Consider the following 21,304-nt stretch of genomic DNA (forward strand, 5'->3'; position numbering starts at 1 on the left):
ATAATATTTCAGACTTTGTAAAGTGCTTGTAAATACGTTTGAAGCTCTGGTCCTAAATGAAGCAGTTGCAAATTTTAATGTGAATGTCAAATTCATCTGTTCTTATAGCTTCTGGGTCAATATCAATAAGCACGAAAGACGCTGCTCTAGGAAGAGACACTTTTCCAAGAGTAGTGAATGCGAAAGGGTGCGTCACTCCTACGATCCAAACTATGCAAGCCAGAAGTGTAACAAATCTAGACCGAACAGCTTATAAATATGACAATATGTAAGTCGCATATAAAAAACAAATGTCTCAATAACGTATTTTTAATTTATAAGATCAAATTACTCATCCCGTAATCAACCTCAGTGCATGTACGAGCGTGATCAAGAATTTAGGACATCACAAAATGTAAGTATGGACCATGCAATAATTGAAAAATTGATCCTATTTATAAACTAAACAATACTGATGTAAATGCAATTTTAAGGAATTAATTCCTAAAACCAAAATGAACGTATCAGCCGGTGAACTTCTTGGAAGAACTCATGAGGAACTAGTATTACTTCTAATCCAATTGCGTAGGCAGCAGGCGCAAACATTTCAGGCTATCGAAAGTTGCTATAACGAAATTGATAGTCTTCAGGTTTGATGATACTTTTTTTCAACCAGCAATCTTCCTAAACTGATCCTGGTCAGCTTGAACATGGTGGAGTCTAACATGTCTTTTCGTGCCGCTAACAACGTGGGCTGCTTGTTCAATCTAGTTCTAATCAACCTTCATATCAATGTCCAACATCAGCACACTTTTTTCAGATCCACATTCATAATGTTGACCAAATGAAACGAATGGAAAATCTGCATAAATTGGAGCGAATCAAACAAAACCTTCTGGAGTTGGAAAAGCAATATGAGAAGCGCAAACCATTGGTAAACCTAGTAGACAACATGGTAAAGCTAGGATCGCTCTACAGAAACCCTAATGAGAGAACTGACATTGCCAGGCATATCCGCGAAAAACTCGAATTCAACCAGTATGTGCAGGAGCGACGACTTCTAGCAGACGAAAAACGAGACTGGAACAGAATCGAGCCAAGCCATGTACAACTTCAACAAAAAGTGCGTCAACTGTACCAACTAGACGGTTTGATTCAAGAAGAATCTCGAAACCTTCACAATCTTCAACGAGACAAAGAAGACATCGAACGAGCACTTGGGGGCCTTCGGAACCGTCTACTGAAGGGTTTGAACAATCCTGAAGAAATCGAGCAAGCGCGAAGGCAGCAGTTTATGCTCGAAAATGAGCTCAGCAGAGTCCACTTGATGTTGGCGCAGAACTCGAAAAAACTTGAAGAAACCGTTGCAGGCAACGCAAGACTTGAGCAGGAGTTGCTCGTTTTAAAGCAAAAACTGCAGAGCTCCAGGCAGCAAAGAAGTTCTCCACAGTTTTCCAATGCGGGTGAGTAACTTAAATTTAAGCACATACATAAACGCGATTACATTTAGGAATGTTTTCCGGGCTATGAAGCCGTGGTCTTCCGACCAGTCTTAGTCGGAAAGCACGGGAGATCACTTCGCCCACTGCCTCATCGCCTTTGAAAATGTCCACCGCAGTTGTGGACGAAACGTCAGGAAGAAATTCCGATAGACCACGGCTTCAAAGCCCGGAAAACATTCCTAAATGTAAAATATTCTACATTTTCTAGGCTTTCAACGTGGTATTTCAAAAGGCCATTGCGAAGGCAGATCCAGCAGAAACAGTGTCTGCTAGGGTGAACAATCTTATAGACTGCATTTCATTTTCAGTATTCCAATACACGACTCGCGGGTTATTTGAAAGCGATAAGTTAATTTTCACTTCCCAAATGACCTTCCAGGTAATCTCATGAACAACATTTTAAACCAGATATATATTTTTATTCAATACAGATCCTTCTGATGAGTCGAGAAATTTTCACGGCGGACTTGGACTTCCTTTTAAGATTCCCCATTAAGCCCCACGTGACAAGTCCGGTAGACTTTCTCTCCAACACCTGCTGGGGAGGCATTTGCAGCCTGGCAACACGAGACGAATTCAGAAATCTGGATAGGGATATCGAAAATTCGCCTAAAAGATGGAAAAAATTGATTGAATGTGAATGTCCAGAAAGAGAAAAGTTCCCACAGGAATGGAAAAGCAAGACTGCCCTACAGAGGCTTTGTATGATGAGAGCCTTGCGCCCCGACAGAATGTTATATGCCATGCTGTAAGTGAAGTTAAATTCCGGAAGCGCTAGCCAAACGAAGTTATTTCTAGTGCGTTTATTGAAGAAAAATTGGGAGCAAAATACGTAGGAAATAAAACAATGCAGTTTTCGAAGTCATACGAAGAAACTAGTCCATCGACCCCAATATTCTTCATCTTATCCCCAGGAGTGAATCCGTTGAAAGACGTTGAACAATTGGGCGAAACACTAGGATTCACTTCGGAAAAACTGAATTTTCACAATGTTTCCCTGGGACAGGGACAGGAATCTGTGGCAGAAAAAGCAATGGAAATTGCAGCAAAGCAAGGGCATTGGGTGGTTCTTCAGAACATTCACTTGGTGAAAAAATGGTTGCCCTCTTTAGAGAAACACTTGGAAAAACATGCACAAGGCTCTCACCCAGACTATAGAGTTTTTATGAGCGCTGAACCCGCGTCTTCTGCTTCCGGACACATAATTCCGCAGGTAAAGTACAAAACCGATACTGAAAAAATACCCTTCTGCTGAATATTAGGGGATATTGGAGTCATCCATAAAAATCACCAACGAGCCTCCAACTGGCATGCAAGCAAACATTCACAAAGCCTTTTCAAATTTCAATCAAGAAACGTTGGAACAATGTGGAAAAGAAGCCGAATTTAAAGTAATTCTATTTTCACTGTGCTACTTCCACGCCGTTGTAGCGGAGAGGAGGAAATTCGGCCCACAGGGGTGGAACAAAATATACCCGTTTAATGTAGGTGACCTTACTATTAGCGTGTTTGTTTTATACAACTACTTGGAGGCCAATTCCAAAGTACCTTGGGAGGACTTGAGGTACCTTTTTGGGGAAATTATGTACGGCGGACATATTACTGATGATTGGGATAGAAGACTATGCATCACCTATTTAGAGGAAATTCTACAGCCCGAGCTGGTACCCCAATATGAAACTATTGAAAAAAACTCTTTCATTTGAGAGTTTTGTTCTAGGTCGATGGTGAACTGATGCTCACTCCAGGCTTCCCAGCGCCTCCAAACACTGATTACCAAGGGTACCTGAATTACATTGATGAGGCTTTACCTCCAGAGTCGCCTTATTTATACGGCCTGCACCCTAATGCGGAAATCGGATTCCTAACAACCACTGCTGATAAGCTGTTTAGGACTGTTTTTGAGATGCAGCCCAGAGATGCTGGAACTTCAGGCGGAACTACTGTTACTAGAGAAGAAAAGGTATTGTAGATGCATGCACTTCAGCAATCCTCTATTGTGGGTTGCTCCAGGTCAAGCAAACAGTAGATGAAATGCTGGAAAAACTGCCAGAAGACTTCAACATGATCGAGATAATGGGAAAGGTGGAGGAACGAACTCCTTACGTAATAGTAGCATTCCAAGAGTGTGAGCGAATGAATCTTCTGACCGGAAAAATGAAGCAGACCTTGAAGGAACTCGAACTGGGTCTCAAAGGCGAACTAACCATCACATCGGATATGGAAGACCTTGAGACGGCGATTTTCTTGGACCAAGTTCCCCCTGCTTGGGAGCAAAGAGCTTATCCTTCGCTTTTGGGACTTACCTCTTGGTTTGTCGACCTTTTGCTGAGAATAAGAGAATTAGAAACGTGGTCTACAGATTTTGTGGTTGGTAATTGAGATCCGTACGCACCAACCGTGTTGGACTGATAATTTTTCGTAGCTGCCAGCGTCGGTTTGGTTGGGTGGTTTTTTTAATCCACAGTCACTTTTAACGGCGATAATGCAAAGTACCGCTCGGAGAAATGAGTTGCCTCTTGACAAAATGTGTCTGCAGTGCGATGTGACGAAGAAACAGAAAGAGGAGTTTACGTAAGTTTACACATAAGAAAATTTCAATGTTCTGGTTGAAAATGTGGTGCCTGGCAGGAGTGCACCAAGAGACGGCGCCTATGTCCATGGACTTCATATGGAAGGAGCACGATGGGACGTTCAAGCAGGCATTATCATGGATTCGAAACTCAAAGAATTGCATCCCGCAATGCCTGTTATGAACATAAAGGCGATTACTCAAGATAAACAAGATTTGAGAAATATGTACGAGTGTCCTGTTTACAAAACCAAAACGAGAGGGCCCACATACGTTTGGACATTCAACTTGAAAACAAAAGACAAGCCAGCGAAGTGGACTTTGGCTGGTGTTGCTTTACTTTTGCAAATTTAAGGCTTTTAAATTAAAACAATTATTTTTTGCTAAACATTATGTAGGATATATTCAAATAACATTTAAATTACATTTAATGATAAATTATACATTGCATGTTTTTACATATATACTTTGTAACTAAGGAAGGAAGGGTCTATACATAACGTAAATAGCAAAAAATGATAGAACTTATTCGACTTTGCAGATCTGTTTAAGAAATAATTTAAATATACATCAATGATCCTCGAATAAAATGAATAATTTAATACAAAACGTAACGATACATGTAATATATTAAATGCTACTTAATGAACTTTAACAGAAAGTTCGAGTTCAAATTCAAATCTATTTCTAAGTTACACTCCTTCTTACTCTTTAAGCTCTTCATATGTTTTTGGTGCAATTTTCTTAAATCTAAATTGGAGACACAATATTTGTAGCTATTTTGGCTTATTTGCTTTTAAGCATAAGCGTTTTCCAATTTATTGATACAAGAACTATATGAAACTGTGATTTATAAATTATCTTACTTCATTTGTTCGTTTAAAGGCCCTGAAGATATACAGTAACAAAAACCACGTCATAAATAAAACTGATTGCGACCTCCAATTCCGCTAAAGGTATGATTTGGCTCAGCTTCGATATAAGATCGCAAATCATTCTTTCCTACTTTTAATATTAAATTAGGATTTACCGATGGCCTAAGTGAAATGGCATTTGATCGACTGGAATAGAGTATTAACAATTTAAAAAACATCACTATCTATCTATCTCCAACTCACAATTACTAAGAGAAATAAATGAGGACGAACCTAGTACATCTAATACACATTTCACGAGTTAAAATCTTTGTCTTTTTACATACATTTTTGGTTACATGGGGGGCATGTGAGGCTTATTGTCTATTATGTTAGCCACATTTAACAAATGTCAGTGCATTGAATCAAATCGGTGAAGAAGCGAACGTAAAGTAACTTTACAACGTGCGAAGAATTTGTTTACATTATGGGACCAAGAAATGAAGTTAGAACTGCCTATGCGTTTCGATAGCCTTTTCTTGTACCGACCTGCCATGATACATCTGATCTGTGGTCTGGAAAATTTAATTCTAAGAACATAAATTTCAACAAATTTTTATCCTGAGAATTAAATTTATCGAAAGAGACTGGTACCCACCTAGTTTTATCAATATATTATGTCATATATGTTTGGATCTGCCAATACCCCAACCGTAAATGCATACTTTTGCTGCGACTCGAAATAACAATAAGTCAATTCTACTTCACTTCACAATCGGAGTATATGATACTTCCTCAAAGTAGTCTTTATCTCAAAAAGTTAACAACGAACTGTTACAATACGATATTTTACAAATGATTTTTCTGATATTTATTACACAGCTATAGTAACTGGAATGTATTTTACCAAATTTAGTTAAGATTTAAAATTGATCAGCTAGAAGCTCGCAAATTTCTACTGATACGCTTTCCTTGCTTGAGCGCACGGTCAAACGATACATCTGCAAATTTACAATGTCATCAAAACGATGAAACATGCATCTCATAAATAAAATGAACTTACCTGAGCATTTTTGTTTGGTTCCAAACGGAGTAAGCAGCCAACTTGTTGGGACCTCATGTGGATAATTCCTGCACATACAAAGTTGTCGGGATTGGGATCAATTCCGTCCAAAAGCTGCATGCCGAATCCAAGCATCTTTGTTCGTGCGGCTTGAAGATCCATTGCTTGAGAAGCTTTGAAGATTTTTTGAGACCTCTGTTGGTTGGTGCTGAAAAATGCCAAACATTGTCGAATTGCGAAAAATGTTCCAAGAACGAAACGTACTTCCCCAAATTCTTCCATCGCGCAAAGAAAGACTCTCCATTCATCTCTGTTGGTTCGAAAAACTTATTTAGTGTCAATGGAAGCTTGATCGTGATCTTCTGGGGTACCGAGTTATAAACGAAGCTCAATGAAATACTTGGCGAATCTAAGAGAAAAATGTAGCTGATAATGCATGCATAGTTTTACTCTTGTAGATTCTACTGGATATGTGAAACTGATGTGTGACTAACCGGTATAATCATCAATACATTCAGCATTGATCATTTGTTGAATTTGAGCGCCAGCTTCTAAGAGCGGTTCAACAGACTTCATTTGAACACTGAGTTTAGCGGCTTGATCGTCGCCCCACAAAAGAGTAGGCACGAACGTTTGCAGAGGAGTGGTGGTTTTGTTACCGTAAAACAAACCTAATCTGCCTAGGTTTTGACGAAATTCGCTTTTTACCCCGATTTGGATGAGATTGTTCTCAAATAGAACGCCGTTGTTTTTACAAACGAACCTATATAGAAAAGGTAGATTTCCCGCATTAAAATCCTTCACATAATAATGTCGAACCCGAAAATCCAATCACTTACTTTTTGGGATCGATTACCCAAGAGGAGTTTTGTGCTGAAACATTGTTGTTTGGTTTACTATAAATATCGCCCAGCACGTCCAGAAGAACACCAGTGCTGCTTGCATTATGGGGTTGTGAAGTTGGAGGCGTCGAAAGACCCAACAAATCAGCTTGATTGGTGCTGCTAAAGAGAAAAAGACGTACCTCTGAATATGGGTTTCAAAAGCACTAAACGTCCAAGCTCACCTTGCGTTAATGTCGTTATTATGATTTGAAGTTGCAACTGGAGTGGGACTTTTGCTTTCTTTGACCTCGTTCTCGGGAACTCGGCCCGGCTTTTTCTTTTTGAGTACTGCCAAAATAGAGCTTTCCCTTTCCGGAAATGCAGGCATTTCCTCTAGGACTGTGGCCAGCACATCGGAGCTAGCTATAACGCTAAGTTGTAGATATTCCGAAGCTCTTTGCTGCAGTTCGGCGTCGGCCGAGCGTAAGTTGCTATCTTGTTTAAATACATCCTGGATTTGCGTTTTGATCTCAGGGAATAAATTGATAAATTTAATGTAGGTAGAGAGAAGCAGTGCTCTTGTCATGGGAGAGCAAAGATGGTATTTCGAATGAAGAAGCTGGAATTGAACTGACGGAGACGATCTTTGGTCGCCGGCTATTAAGTTGCCAAATTCCCCAAGGATGTATCCGCCAACTTTAACCATGTTCTCGTGACATGCCGGAGCTTGTAATGCTTCAAAGACGGTTTTTGCTGCATAGCCTTGCACCTCGTCTCGGTTGATTACAATCTGGATAACTCTGTACCACACTTCTTCCGAAACATAGTCTCCAGCTATTCTTATTAGATTCAAAATAACATCAACATACCAAGTGTAGTCTGTTGCATATTTCTCTGCCAATATGGCAACTTTCAACACCATCTCTTCTCTGATAGAATAGTCAGCGGTTTCCAGGTAATTTAACATTTCTTGAACAATTTCTTCCGCGTTGCTTTTATCGCACATTGCATAAAGCAAATCGACGGCTTGCTGCCTTACCGAAACATCTTTTTCCATTTTCATTGATAAAATAACAACTTCTTGGTGTTTTTTAACAGCTTCGTGTGAAAATTCTGAGGTGGCTAAGTGGCACATAGACTCTAGAGCTAAATATCTCAAATTAGTCTCTCTATTGCTCAGGAACTGACCAAGCTGATTACAAGCTCGCACCAACAAATTGGCTTCACTGAAAACCACGTTAAGGTTGTTTCGTGACAAATCAAAAATATGGCCTATATGAATAACTCGTTTACCTATCATTATGAATAATGAGACTGATTGCCTCAAACAAAACCGCGTTTTTCGCATTAGAATGCTGAACTTTCTTTGACTTGGGCGCTTCTTGAGCTTTATTTAAAATGGTTTCCAAGCATTCATTTAGTCGGCCTCGAACCCCCGGATCTTCAGCTGCGAAAAAATACGTTGAATCTACATATCCACCCAGAAAATGGTGTAATGTTACCTGGAGGGGTATAGTTTTGCAACAGACGGAGTAATTTCACAGAGAGCCATGGTGCTGGGACAAAATAATAAGTGTAGTCTTGCAAGTCTGTATAGCTAGCTGTTACAATCTAGGAAAATACCAAAAATAGACCTTATTGTTTCCATTCAAACAGTAAACCTACTCTGCTCAGCCTCGACACCGCTAAAGAAACGCAACCCTTGTATTCTTCAGGGTTCTTTTTTACTAAAGCATCAATAAGACTTGTCGCTGCTGTTACTACGCCCATATGTTGATCATTGAGTAAATGAATAATTCGTGAAGTCCATTCCCCACCAGGAATAATTTCCTGTGAGGTTCGGAAAAGTCTCAATAGACACAACGCAGCGCTTTGTTTCACAACATCCATCGTATCACTGAAATATTTTCAAGTTTATTTTGGCTTCATATAAATGCCCACATACTAACCCAGAAACTAATAGTTTTGGAATATCATTGCCAAAAGCCTCAGCCATTTCTCGGCTTCCAATATTTGCAATACATTGTAGAGCTAAATTCACGTGAATTGGATTTCTAGACGCAAGGTCGTTTTTTATGCTTTGGATGATGAGCTTGATTAGTTCACTGTTTGTATTTACTAGTACCGATATAAAAAGATAACCCTGGAAAGCATAAAACTCTACTCACATTGCTCTCATTTGTGGGCTTGGAGTTGGCGTGGTTGAAATAATTGATCTTTATTGGAGTTTTTCAATTAAAATGACTCATAGATTACTTCTGACCCAATTAAGCATATTCTTATTAGCAAGCTATGGCGAATATAAAATTTGCAAACTTCTCAATATTAAACCAAAATTTCCAATATTAAATCTAGGATTACAGCATCAGACTCAAATGAATTACAAGTCAAGTATTCAGGCTACTTAAAGGTCAAGATCTAAACAATGCGGTATATTCAACTACAATAAAATATCAGAAAGATATTTATTTGCCAATTATTAAATTTGCGGGCGTATTTACACATTTTGATGCATTTGCAATAAAACCGGTTGCATAGCTTTAGTATTTCTATGGATGCCACTAATGAAAATTTAAGTTTTTTAAGGCAAAGAAATGTTTGGGGCAATTAATAAAATTATTGTAATATTTGTGAGAAGCTATTGAAATGTTACATACTAAAGCATATATAATATGTAGTTATTTTTCACAAGTGTTGCCTTTTTGAATACGAATTTGTGTATGGGATGATTTGAGTATACATCGAGGACGATTTTGTACTTATCGAGAAATCGAAAATTATTGTACTGGGAGTCTTACTATTTGTTTTTCGGAGTATTTGTTTGAGGACAATAGATTAACAGCTTCCATGTGTCCAAAGTCGATATCATGCCCCAAAAGGAATATAAAGAGCAGCTTGCAAACATATTTTTTCTTCTGATACCCATCTAGGGTTTTATCTCCTTTAAATTTGCTGCGTATATTAGCTAATTCTTTGTTGATTCTTTTAATTTCAGCCTCCTTGCTCTTACCTAAAAGTCATAAATCCTTAAACTTTGATAACCGCATTATGGCAGGTTATTTAAGCAAGTTTAATTATGTGTGTTTTATGGATTTTTCAGTGCTTATAGCTGCCTTTCTTATGAATATAGAGCTGTATGTTATAAGGTCCAACTTTGGGGGATACGTACAGTTTCTGATGTCAGATATGAAAACTGCCAAGCCTCGCATGCCATCACCTCGCACGGCTGGCATGGTTCTTCTGTAAGCCTACAGACTAAGCTCAGAAGATCTAAAAGTTGCAGTGCTCCGCTATACACCTTGTAGTTTATCAATATACTAGGAACTAAACTATCTTAACGAGAACCTCCCCCTTATTGATAGCGGTTTGACAGTCACTAAATATAAGTGAAAATAACACAGAACTTACTGTTACGTCCAACTCGCAAATTGTTGTGGACGTGGAAGAATTGAACTGAAACCTATTTAAAAAATTATAACTGTATCAGCCCTCCAATTTCACTATTATTGGGCACATTCACTAAAAAATTGTTGGAATGGATCACACTGTCACTGATGTTGTCAACTTGGAGAAACTGTGTCCAGGGCGTTTATTTTCATGCGTTTACTTAAACGCTCCCGGGGAATTTTTGTATTGCTGATTGCCTAGGAGAGCAAATTCGATATTCACAAGCCATATTAATCTGTTTCTCATATTCTGATCACATATTATCAAACTCTTGATTTAGTCAGTTTTGTATTTCTGCATGATGGTGAGTTTCTCACATTTGTGAATTGTCACTCGCCTGGTCTAGACCAGGTGAATTTGCTCTCACCGATTTTAGGCAATCGGCAATCCAAAAGTTCCCCGGAGGTACTCACGTAAATGCATCAAAATAAACGCCCAGTCCATGAGCGCGCTGTTAATGCGTTGCTCAGCTGACCGAAGAAGTTATGTGCAGGCTTGCCAGGTTTACCGTTTTTACGGTAGGTCTGCCATTTTCGTGACCTACCGCTAAGCCATTAAGATCTACTGCTAAACACGTTAAAAACTTTTTATATTTAAATATTAGTATTGTCTGTTACACTATTTGTCAACAAATTGGCTACATTGCATTCCGATTGGCGATCGGATCACCTTTTTTTTTCGCTTCTCGTCACAGAACATCCCCCTAGGATGGGATGGGGGGATATTCTGTGATCCTCGTTTTGGTTGAAGACCGCTTAAAAAGTCCAAAAAATCCAAATTTCAACAGTAATAAAGTTGAGTTTTCCATCGCTTTAATGCTGCGAGCAGAAGAAAGCGATGACAAATCATGAGCTGGGCTGAATATGGATCTGCCATTTAATCATTTTTTTAAACTATATTGAGTCTTCAATCTGGATAGGCCATTTGAGTGGACTTTATCCAACAGTAGTTGCTGCAGTGGACAGCTTTACTATGTAAAATAGGGGTGTTCTGTTGCGACCACATCTTCAATGCGAATGTTTGACCCATTTTTCAAACAGTTGGCAAAAATCGGACTTTAGTGCGATTGAAGTGGAAATTTCAGCGCAGTTGACCACATGAGTCTTCTATAGCGTGTAAAAGTTTCAAGTTGCTACTTGCTCTAAATGGGAAGTTATAAATTTTTTAAGAAAAGCGTACCGTTGCGTAAGAGTGCGAATTTTCCGTCGCTCTAATAGTGCAATCAAAGAGTAGCATTCACAAATCATGGCATATTTTGCGAATGGGTTACTTTGATTCTGCTGGATCTGCTAGAACCTGTGCAGCCTCTCACAATAGATCACGCTAAAAAGGTTTTCACGATTCCTGACAATTGAGCAAACGATTGATCGGAGAGCGAGTATTTAATTTAGCATTCAAAAATCACCCCATGCTCGGCGATGTTTGCTTATCTTTACCCGAAAAAGCAACTTTGTTTACGCTAAATTTCCAAACGAGATAGATCGCGGACTGGAAACTTGTAGAAAATCGTCAATAAGAAAAAAACTGAACTCGAACAGCATAGCAATACAATGAGTCACCCAAAGGGCCAGCGAGCAAAACGATTATATAATTATCTAAGTTCTGTACCTCGGTGCGTTTTTATGTGATAAACACCATAATTTCGCAGAAGTTTTATCCGAAAGCTGAACATTTAGCTCAGTCTATTATGGGCAAGGGGTTAAGTCGGTCGGCGGTTCTTTGTTGATAAACGGGATAAAAGTACCAATTTAGTGCCATTTAGGCACGAATGGTCGATCATCTTACCGGTTAATTGCTGAGTGTAATCCAAATTTATTTTCAACTTTATGTGGATTCTCATTGTGTGTTCGTGTAGTGTGTGTTTTTTGAAGTTTAATGGATAGACAATGGAGAACGGAGCGCAAGTTTCCAAGAAGCAGCTAAGCATTATTAGCAGCTTTCGGTAAGTTTAGTATTACTTTTACCGTGAGTGATCCTGGCCAACCTATTTAGATTTTGAGCTGTTTTTCAATTTTTTTTTAGCCAGCAAAACGTTGCGTGTGATCCTGGGCACACCATTTAGATTTCGGGCTGTGTTTTTTTTTCCAAATTTGAAAATTTAGGCAAATGTTTGTTTGCAATCCGCATGTTGGGTATTTCGTCCCAAAAATCTTTGTTTTTAAAAAAGACAGAATTTCCTCACGTCTTTGATTACAGATTGAGAAGTAGCGTTCTTATTTCGCAATAATAACGAATTATTTATCAAAAAGAAATCAAGAACTATCACCTAGATGGTTTCCTGCGACACACTTAGGCTCAAGTTGTAAGAGAAAATTCCAATTAGTAAAGAAATTAATTTGAAAAATTAGTTTCGTTAGCTATTTTCTGCTATCGTTATCAAAAGAACCTACATGAACCTAAGAAAGAGTATGTTAATAAATTGTGTAACAATAGTAGGATAATACAATATATGAAAATTCGCTCTGATAATTCATCTGTGCAAATTGTCACTTATGTGACTTTGACTTAATCTGATTGTTTAATCTAATAAAGGTAATGTTAATTAATAATTTTGGTGTAAATTTAATTTGGGTGTATGTTTCTTTGGTCTACATCAGATTTTAGCATAGGAAACCATGTATGACTTAAATTAAATGAACATGAAGCAACACAATGATTTTGATTTAGTGAAACAACTGCGCTTTCTTTAATTTTCGTTTTTTTGCAGATGGTTTCTTTGATAAAATTACAGAATTATTCCATTGAATTTTGTTGCACTTATCAAATGCATGTTGACAAATATGTGATACATGATATTCTCTGTTTTTTACGTATGATTGGTGTTCGTTGATTCTTCTGTGTAATGGTCTTGAGGTTTCTCCTATATAAAATTTATTGCATTCGAAATAAATTTTACAAATTACATTTTTTATATTTTCTATTTTGTCATGAGGTTTTGTTACTGAAATGTTGCATTTAATTGTATTTTCAGTTTTGAAAATAGTCCTAATTTTAATTTTTTTACCTACTCGTTTAATTTAATCTGAAAGTCCTGGAATAAATGGAGTAAAAAGTTTCTAATAAGTTTATTTGGATTTTGTTTTGCTTGTGGGAATTTAATTTCGTTAAAATATTTTCCAATAAAAGAATTTGAATAATTATTGAAATTTATAATTTCTTTTATGAATTGTTTTTCTTTGGAAAAATTAGATTGATTTCAAATTATTTTTGCTCTATCATAGAAACTTTTCACCATATCTTTTATTACCATTATCGGGTGATTTGAGTTAAAATTCAAATACCGGTTGGTATGAGTAGGTTTTTTATACACCAAGATTTCGAAATTGCCTACATTTTTCTGAATTAGTATATCGAGAAAAAGAGTTTGGTGATTTTGATCTTCTTCAATAGTGAATTTAATTGTTGGTTCTTTTTTGTTTAGATAAGATAAAAATTAATTAAGCTTTTGTTCGCCGTGGCTATAAATGGAGAATATATCATCACTATAACGACACCAAATTATTGGTGTAAATTTGCAATTATTTATGAAAGTTGATTTCAAATTTTCCATAAATAAATTACTGAAAAAAGGTGGTAGTGGCGACGACATGGCTATTCCAAAATTTTGTTGATAAAAATTATCAGTGTATTGAAAATAAGTTGCCTTTACACACATGGTTAAAAGTTCAATAATGGTGTTAATGCTTAGTTGTGTGCGTTCTTTAAGATTGAGGTCATTTTCTAATTTTTGGTTGAAATATTTATATTATAATATAGATTATATTATATATATTCAAAAATATCATCGAGCAAAAATTTGAAAATGACGAATCTTAAAGAACGCACACACCTAAGCATTATCATCATTATTGAATTTTTAACAATATGTGTAGAGTCAACTTATTTTCAATGCAATAATAATTTTTATCAACAAAATTTTGGAATCGCTATGGGGTCGCCACTTTCACCCTTTTTCAGTAATTTTTTATGGAAAATTTTAAATCAACTTTCATAAATAATTTCAAATTTAAACCAATAATTTAGTGGCGTTATATTTGTGACGTATTCTCCATTTATAGCCACGGCGAACAAAAGCTTAATGAATTTTCATCTTATCTGAACAAAAAAGAACCAACAATTAAATTCACTATTAAAGAAGATCAAAATCACCAAACTCTTTTTCTCGATATACTAATTCAGAAAAATTTAGGCAACTTCGAAATCTTGGTCTATAGAAACCTTCTCATACCAACCGGTATTTTAATTTAACTCAAATCACCCGATAATGTTAAAAAAGGTATTGCGAATATTTTATATGATAGAGCAAAAACAATTTGTAATTAATCTAATTTTTCCAAAGAAAAACAATTCATAAAAGAAATTTTAAATTTCAATAATTATCATAATTCTTTTATTCGAAAATGTTTTAATGAAATTGAATTCCCATAAGCAAAACAAAATCAAAATAAACCTATTACAAACCATTTTATTCCATTTATTCCAGGACTGTCTGATCAAATTAAACGAGTAGGTAAAAAATTTAATATTAGGAATATCTTCAAAACTGAAAATACAATTAGAAGCAAAATTCCAGTAATAAAACCTCATGACAAACTTGAAAATACCGAAAATGTAATTTATAAAATTTCTTGCGAATGCAATACATTTTATAAAGAAGGAGCCTCAAGACCATTACACAGAAGAGTCAAAGAACACCAATCATACATTAAAAACAGAAAATATCATAGGTCACATATTTGTCAACAAGCATTTGATAATTGCCACAAAATTCAATGGAATAATTCTGCAATTTTAGCAAAGGAACCATCTGCAAAAAAACGTAAAATTAAAGAAAGCGCATTCATTTTACTAAATCAAAATAATTCTGTTGCTTCATGTTCATTTAATTTAAATCATACAGGGATACCTATGCTAAAATCGGAAGTCGACCAGAGACGCATACACCCAAATTCAATTTTCAGCAAAATTATTAATTAACATTACCTTTATTAGATTAAACAATGAGATTAAGCCTCAAGACCCACTTTTTTAGTGAGAAACTATGTAGTTCCAGGAAAGATTTTCCACCACGCCTCAAAGATACGTTTTAAAAAGACTCGACCTGTGGAAGTTTTTTTTAACGTTCTGTGGTACTCAAATTTTTCTAGGTTTCGATAGAAGAGCCGCTCTTCTTCTTTACGCATTTAGAAATCTATTTCATAGATGGAGCATAAGTTCTGCTTTAGCATTAAATAATTTTGTCAAAATTGACTTGAAAAATGTTTCAGTTGAATTTTGTTTCGCAACTTAAATCACATTATTTTTTAAAAGAAGTGTTGTGCATTGAAAATCAGGTAAGTTTTTTTGTGTCGCTTTTATTGGTCTAAAATGTTATTTGTTGCTATTTTTGATACACAATTACTTCAAATTCTGCAGTTATTAACAAGTATGCATGTTTATTTTATGAGTAGATGAAAATTCCATGGTACGTAACATCTACGAATGAGTTTTCAAGTTTTCGTCAGACATTCTTTGCTCCAATTCACTGGTAATACGTCTTTATAGCCGCTCTGAAACAGCGGAATTGTGCAAGGAACTTTACAATTCTCCAATATCCGCTCCTCAATTTCTCCTTCCCAACTCTCCCAGTAGAGGATCTGCAAATCAGATTTTACAGTTTTTCCGTACAAATCGCTGTCTAAATGAATACTTACCTTAATTTCTCCAGATTTATAATACTCAAAGATCAGTGCGGCTCCTAGTTCTGGTTTAAAGGTATCAACCAACCCTAGAGCTCTCATCACATGAACAATTGTTAAGTCGTGGGCTGCATAAATATTTGTTGAAGGAACCTTTTCGCTGCTGTTCAATGCATTTTCCATCAAGTCCAGTACGGTTTTTACAAAAAATCCTGCAAGGTACAACTTTTATATGTTTGCTGGATCTAGATCAAATGCTTTGAATGCGTTACCTCCTTTCATTCGTTTCATGTAGTCGGTTTCAGAATAAATTGCTAAGTTTTGGGCCCCAATAATCCGCATTTGAGCCATGAGCGTATCATTTACCCAATAAGGCAAAGACATATTGTTCATCTGATAAATTTCCAGAGTATTGTACAACGACTCTACGTGCTCGATATTATTTACTGTTCTCCCAGTATGATCAGTAAGAAACTTGTACAGTTCCTGATATTTCTCATTGTACTGCTGCATCTTGGTGGAATTCTGCACTCCAGCAAACTCTTTATCGTATTCTGTACAGTTGCTTTTCATTGCCAACAGCTATAAAAACCTCACCTCATATATGTAGCAAGTAAAAGTAATTCTTACATTATCTTGATCCCTTGGTAAATAGTGTGTAGGTATAGGCTGCCAGAGTAGATCAGGGTTCCAAATTAGACCATCATGGGGCGGAAAAAGGCCCGCACTCACAAATTGGGCACTCACTAAGCATCTTTCTACAGGGCTGCTGGATACGTTTACGTCGGCAGGCCAATAATATTTGGGCAGGAAATCGCTATAATAATTCCTTAAGTGTTGACCCAAAGAATACATTTGCAATTTGCCCCTCTGGAATAAATGGGTTTCATTAGCGATGTTGCGTAAAAAGCAAGTTCCAGGCTTATGTGCATTGAATTCTTACGTTCGTTAATTGGCCTAAACCACCTTCCCAGTTATAGTTTTTATGGGGGTCGTTAGGGAATGTACTGGTAGGCGATCGTTCTCCATGTCTAAACAACTAAAACAATGAACTTAACCTTGCCTTTTTCGCACTTATTTAAGCAAACTTTACTTACAACGTGAATTTGTATGGGAATGTCCACACTTTCAAGGAAACTGGGAAAGGCCAGTAGTAAAATCAGGTTAAAGATCATAACTTTTAATAAAGAAATGGGTCACAATTCGGTAGTAATGAAAGCACAATGTGTATAAAGGAATTAAGCAATAAACAATAATTTTATCACGGAATCTTACTCACTCCCACGCTGCTCTTGATAGGCAACCACATAATGTAAATGGATAAAAGCGTTTTGTAAAAAGACGATGTGTATGTGTATACAGTTGGAAATGCGCGAAAGTTTAGTCCACAGATAGACTGAAAGGTTTAGACCTTCGGTCGAAATTTCTTAAGAGCGTCTTCTCGGATCATGATTCCGATATCACACTCAAGGTACCTGAAAACAGGGGCTATTTCATCCTGGAAATCCTAAAACAACAATATGCTAACTGCTACCAGTTTGAAAAACTTACTATAAACTCTTAGCTTACTTTATTTAATAGAGGTCCAATTTCTTTCCAAGAAAATGCATACAAATTGGTGCGACTATTTAAAGGCCCAAAATCAAGTATAAAAGGCTTGTCCGGATACGACAACACTATATCAACCACATCTGCAACACGGTGTTTTAGTTTATCGTATGTAAAATCAAGAAAAACTGAGAACTTTACAATTCTTCCTGGGAAACTTGGCCTTGATATTTTCCAGGAAAAAATCTGAAATATTCTCAACAATTTCAGATCCCTCTTCTTTAAAATGGGCATAAAAAGTTGGCCAATCCCTCGAGGTGATCCCTGGATGAAAGCCATTAGTTGATGTTCAACACTAAATAAACTATTCGTTTACCCCTTAGAGTGTCGTTTACAACAATGCACCTAAATTCAGCTGCTGGATGTATGCTAATCCATTTCCTGAGAGCCAAGCAAAAAGGAATTCCCTTAATGTTGAATAGATCCTTCTGAATAACCGTGGACGTGGTAAAAAACAGCTTTATGTCATCGGCGCTTTCTGCCTTTAATGTGTTCCCAGTACTAAACATTTTTGCATCCTGTAAAATTAGCTTTTCAATACTGTCGGTTTCATATCAATAATTCTTACAATGGGAGCATGCCAATTGTTTTTCACGAAAACTGTCTTGCCCAAAGTGTTAAACGCATTTTTCAGCTTCTCTTTAAATTCGCCAGGCAAGGGAGTCTCTTCACCATCTGAATCTTCACTCGAATCATCTTCAGAGGGCTCTTCGAACAGAAAACACTTGAGAACAGCCTCAGACAGTTCTAGAATAACAGTTTTGGGGGTGATATGCTCAAATGGCCCATACCAAGAACATATAGAGAAATCTTTATGGTCCTGAATTTCCTACAAATTTTCCTTTTATTAACAACATTTCCTATTTGCTACTGACTGAAAACTTGAAAGCTTACTCTCATGTTGTTATACGAAATCGATTTTGCTTACAGTTAAGCATAGGTGAAGACAGGTTAGAGTCGCAATTAACCTAAAAGCCAAACAACGCTAAGGCAGAGACAAGTTCTTCCGATAATAAATCCGAACACTTTATAAATGCACGTTGGGAGCTTCTTCAAATTCTCTAGGTATTCTCTAGGAGTTATAGGTACCTAATCATTTTCATCTGAATGAAGCGAATAATACTAGTTGATGAAAAAACACGTTAGAAGTTTCAAGTCCGAAATAATCGACATTTTTGGCCTATTTTGAGCAGTTTTTGCTCTTTAACCAACGAGCTCTTCCTGATTATAAACCCGAACACTTTATAAGTGCACATTCGGGTAGGCCTGGGTAACACTGTGTTGAGTTGCGCCTTTGCGTTGATGCCGCCCTGTCAGTTGCTGAGTTATAACTCATCGCTCCTCACTGCGCCGCACTTCGAATTGCGCTTATGGCGGAATAATTCTTGAAATCAGAGCTTTGAAGGACATTTTTAATTAGTTGAAATTTTGTTTGTTTCTGGGTTAAACAGTTTCATTTTTAAGTGGGTGAGTGATTTTACTTACTTACTTGAGTTTGGTTTTTTGACGTTGCTCAAGAACCATTTGAGCCACAAAGTTTGTTTGTATATTATTGAATAGAGAATTGCTAACTCGATTCAGTTATAACAACGTGCGTAAATAAACTTTGGTGAATTTGTCGCAAAAAGTCGCACGGAATTTGAATATATTCATTTAGGTGCAAATGTAGTTGCGACAAAATTTGATTAAAAACAACGTCTCCTACGCAAATCAACATTTACGAACCGCGCAAAATTCAGGATTTCGTGCGATTTGAATGAACTTTTGAAGGTTTGAAGGAATTTTGACGACATTTAGAGCGCACTCTTCTTTACTGAACGCACAACTCTGAACTTTTTTTACCTTTTTGAACTCTGAGTTTTTCGTTAAAACTCATCGAGTCTTACTGTGCCGCACTTTTAATTACGCTTATCCCTTAACCCAGGGGCGGGTTAAAGCTTCACGAGGCCCGGGGCTGAAATTTCAACAGCTTAAAAAAAAATCACCACATTTTTTAAAAGCAACATTTTAACAAATGGGTGACTGAAGCGCAATTGCACCGGTGAGTTACTGTGCGGGTGCCGTGCCAACTCCTGAAAATTAACTGAGTTATCCATGCCTACATTGGGGAGCTTCTCAAACGAACGGTACGAGTGTTTCTATTGGTTGAAGATCTGTCAATTCGTACGGCGGGGGACGAATGGAAAGACCTTGGAAAAAATATCGGTACATACGTAGGTAAAATGAAACACTGACCTAATTTGCCATCACCATGTATTTGTATAAGTTTAAGAAATACCTACGTGAAAAGAATATACAAACTTTACAAAAGTATTTAGATAACTAGCATATAAATATGTAATAATTCGAATATGCGATAAAATTTACAATAGAGTAATCACATATCATTCGGAAATATATGTTACTATAACATACGCAAATTATATGATAATGCACCATATTAGAGAAATGACAAGATGTAACTACGTATAATATTGAGTATTTTAATTTAGTTTAATACCTAGAGAACTTAAATCTAATATTGCGATTCTCATTTTGCTCACGGTCGACTTAAATATGTAGGTACAACGTACGACTAAATATTTTATAATAAGTAAGTAGCAAAAATATTAAAAAAATAAAGTTAAGAGTGCCTGACTAGGCAGAATGCAAGCGTGTTCCCGGACTCCATTTCTTCAATTTAATCAATAAAAGTTCATAAAACTTTTCTAGCAAAAGAACATGATGAAGATACATGTACCTGGTGAATATTTAATTTCATGTTCAACACTGCATTCGTTTGAATAAAGACTTAAGGTACATAATAGATCAAGTAGAGTGCACAAGAAATAACATCCTTACAATTTTTAGCGCTGAAACTAAAAAATGAAGTTACGTTGCTAAAACTGCACCTCCTTAAAACATGGGTCATTAAAAATAAGTCCCAAAGCAGGATGATATGGAAATAAAATTGCCCTATAGAGAAAAAAGAAAAAAATGTACAAGACGACACCACATTCAAAGTTGAAATTTATTAATTGCGTTGCTTAATTCTAATCCCATTCGCCTATGTACATTGTTCTTGGCTGAGCTGGTATGTAGTTTCGTGTGGGGATAGGTAGTCTGCCGTATATTTGGTTGTAGGGTGACTCTATCGCATCGGAATCTGAAATTAATTTAAATTTTTCATAAGGAAAATTTTCCATAATCCCTATTTATACCTATTCCACTTTCGTAACTCCTCGCATGCCACATGGGGTGTTGATGAATCTGGTGGTGATTCATGTTCATTTGCTGATGCATTAGAATTTGTTGTTGCTGTTGGTTGATTGAGTATCTCTTGGACGGCAGCGATTCTTTATTGGCTTTTGATTTTGCTACGAAGTTTGGCACCCTAGCACGAAGGCCGCAGTAGTAAGGATCATCTAAGAAATAAAATCGGCTTATGAGTAATGGCTTCAAGTAATTAACATCTTCAGACAGTCACCGTATTTTTTGTTTTCCTTCGTCTTTTCCTTATTGTTTCTCGATGATGGGAAGGACTTGATTACATTTTGCTCCTCTTGGTCGTCGTAGTCAGGCTAGGAAACAAATCTATTGTTAAGCAATTCTTGGACTTGCATAATACATGATATCAATACAATAATTCCTTAGACCACAGTGATATATTGACGTATTGACCAATGACTTGGAAACTTGATACAAACACGGCATGGCTTGGACCTCACCCTATAGATAAAAAAACCAGCTGGGTGTTAAAGTAATGTTTCGCCGGCAGAACAAGGCGAAACCAAGTAA

General features: G+C 36.7%; 5 protein-coding genes across 9 annotated transcripts in view; 2 read left to right on the forward strand and 3 right to left on the reverse strand.

Moving 5' to 3' along the window:
- LOC109541062 (dynein beta chain, ciliary) overlaps positions 1–4,442 on the forward strand; it is a 23,330-nt gene extending 18,888 nt beyond the window's left edge. The window contains exons 25-32 of the mRNA XM_048663699.1: positions 1,690–1,860; positions 1,913–2,229; positions 2,280–2,694; positions 2,744–3,145; positions 3,202–3,444; positions 3,495–3,851; positions 3,907–4,055; positions 4,113–4,442. Of these exons, the coding sequence (XP_048519656.1) occupies positions 1,690–1,860; positions 1,913–2,229; positions 2,280–2,694; positions 2,744–3,145; positions 3,202–3,444; positions 3,495–3,851; positions 3,907–4,055; positions 4,113–4,407 (2,349 nt within the window). The 3' untranslated portion in view covers positions 4,408–4,442. The remainder of the gene's footprint in view (positions 1–1,689; positions 1,861–1,912; positions 2,230–2,279; positions 2,695–2,743; positions 3,146–3,201; positions 3,445–3,494; positions 3,852–3,906; positions 4,056–4,112) is intronic.
- Positions 7–1,476, forward strand: LOC125503402. Of its 2 annotated transcripts, XM_048663690.1 has the most exons (4): positions 7–268; positions 322–394; positions 474–629; positions 800–1,476. In XM_048663690.1, exons 1-4 carry the CDS (start codon positions 84–86, stop codon positions 1,448–1,450), a joined length of 1,065 nt encoding a protein of 354 aa, XP_048519647.1. In that variant the 5' UTR covers positions 7–83; the 3' UTR covers positions 1,451–1,476. The 2 variants fall into 2 exon arrangements, with proteins under 2 accessions (XP_048519647.1, XP_048519649.1); XM_048663692.1 differs by lacking the exon at positions 474–629.
- Positions 4,443–4,463: 21 nt separating the features above from the next.
- Positions 4,464–10,385, reverse strand: LOC109541063 (AP-2 complex subunit alpha). 2 transcript variants are annotated; one of them, XM_019909747.2, is made up of 13 exons: positions 10,203–10,385; positions 9,964–10,064; positions 9,593–9,804; positions 8,744–8,937; positions 8,460–8,691; positions 8,297–8,405; positions 8,088–8,241; positions 7,037–8,020; positions 6,810–6,971; positions 6,465–6,733; positions 6,235–6,379; positions 5,971–6,178; positions 4,464–5,908 (listed from the first exon to the last, which is right to left on the reverse strand). In XM_019909747.2, the coding sequence occupies exons 2-13, from the start codon at positions 10,025–10,027 to the stop codon at positions 5,831–5,833; spliced, it is 2,811 nt and encodes a 936-aa protein (XP_019765306.1). In that variant the 5' UTR covers positions 10,028–10,064; positions 10,203–10,385; the 3' UTR covers positions 4,464–5,830. The 2 variants fall into 2 exon arrangements, with proteins under 2 accessions (XP_019765306.1, XP_019765305.1); XM_019909746.2 differs by having other exon boundaries at positions 6,810–6,974.
- Positions 10,386–15,575: 5,190 nt separating this feature from the next.
- LOC109541148 (testicular acid phosphatase homolog) lies at positions 15,576–18,664 on the reverse strand. 2 transcript variants are annotated; one of them, XM_019909911.2, is made up of 7 exons: positions 17,489–17,610; positions 17,017–17,426; positions 16,863–16,958; positions 16,550–16,789; positions 16,192–16,501; positions 15,935–16,131; positions 15,576–15,877 (listed from the first exon to the last, which is right to left on the reverse strand). In XM_019909911.2, exons 2-7 carry the CDS (start codon positions 17,092–17,094, stop codon positions 15,731–15,733), a joined length of 1,068 nt encoding a protein of 355 aa, XP_019765470.1. In that variant the 5' UTR covers positions 17,095–17,426; positions 17,489–17,610; the 3' UTR covers positions 15,576–15,730. The 2 variants fall into 2 exon arrangements, with proteins under 2 accessions (XP_019765470.1, XP_019765471.1); XM_019909912.2 differs by lacking the exons at positions 15,576–15,877; positions 15,935–16,131; positions 16,192–16,501; positions 16,550–16,789; positions 16,863–16,958 and adding exons at positions 17,669–17,791; positions 17,844–18,045; positions 18,096–18,356; positions 18,422–18,664 and having other exon boundaries at positions 17,084–17,426.
- Positions 18,665–19,763: 1,099 nt separating this feature from the next.
- Positions 19,764–21,304, reverse strand: part of LOC109541150 — a 51,325-nt gene continuing 49,784 nt past the window's right edge. For both annotated transcript variants that reach the window (XM_019909916.2, XM_019909917.2), the window contains exons 7-9: positions 20,994–21,087; positions 20,728–20,931; positions 19,764–20,672 (exon numbers count right to left, since the gene is read on the reverse strand). In XM_019909916.2, coding sequence (XP_019765475.1) covers positions 20,560–20,672; positions 20,728–20,931; positions 20,994–21,087 — 411 coding nt within the window. In that variant the 3' untranslated portion in view covers positions 19,764–20,559. The remainder of the gene's footprint in view (positions 20,673–20,727; positions 20,932–20,993; positions 21,088–21,304) is intronic.

The sequence above is a fragment of the Dendroctonus ponderosae genome, unplaced genomic scaffold (assembly GCF_020466585.1).
Source record: "Dendroctonus ponderosae isolate FM_Combo_2020 unplaced genomic scaffold, Dpon_F_20191213v2 Dpon_F_20191213_1, whole genome shotgun sequence".
NCBI lineage: Eukaryota > Metazoa > Arthropoda > Insecta > Coleoptera > Curculionidae > Dendroctonus > Dendroctonus ponderosae.

Bases quoted from the DNA above. Each gene is read 5' to 3' on its own strand.
- LOC125503402 (XM_048663690.1), top strand. From the start codon at position 84: ATGTCAAATTCATCTGTTCTTATAGCTTCTGGGTCAATATCAATAAGC. The intron at 395-473 runs GTAAGTATGGAC...TGCAATTTTAAG, and splicing joins AATTTAGGACATCACAAAAT to GAATTAATTCCTAAAACCAA. The intron at 630-799 runs GTTTGATGATAC...CACTTTTTTCAG, and splicing joins ACGAAATTGATAGTCTTCAG to ATCCACATTCATAATGTTGA.
- LOC109541063 (XM_019909746.2), bottom strand. From the start codon at position 10,027: ATGCCAGCCGTGCGAGGTGATGGCATGCGAGGCTTGGCAGTTTTCATA. The intron at 9,805-9,963 runs GTACGTATCCCC...TATGACTTTTAG, and splicing joins CATATCTGACATCAGAAACT to GTAAGAGCAAGGAGGCTGAA. The intron at 6,975-7,036 runs GTGAGCTTGGAC...TTTTCTCTTTAG, and splicing joins AATAACGACATTAACGCAAG to CAGCACCAATCAAGCTGATT.
- LOC109541148 (XM_019909911.2), bottom strand. From the start codon at position 17,094: ATGATCTTTAACCTGATTTTACTACTGGCCTTTCCCAGTTTCCTTGAA. The intron at 16,790-16,862 runs GTAAGAATTCAA...CATTTATTCCAG, and splicing joins GTTTAGGCCAATTAACGAAC to AGGGGCAAATTGCAAATGTA. The intron at 15,878-15,934 runs GTAAGTATTCAT...TCTGATTTGCAG, and splicing joins ATAAATCTGGAGAAATTAAG to ATCCTCTACTGGGAGAGTTG.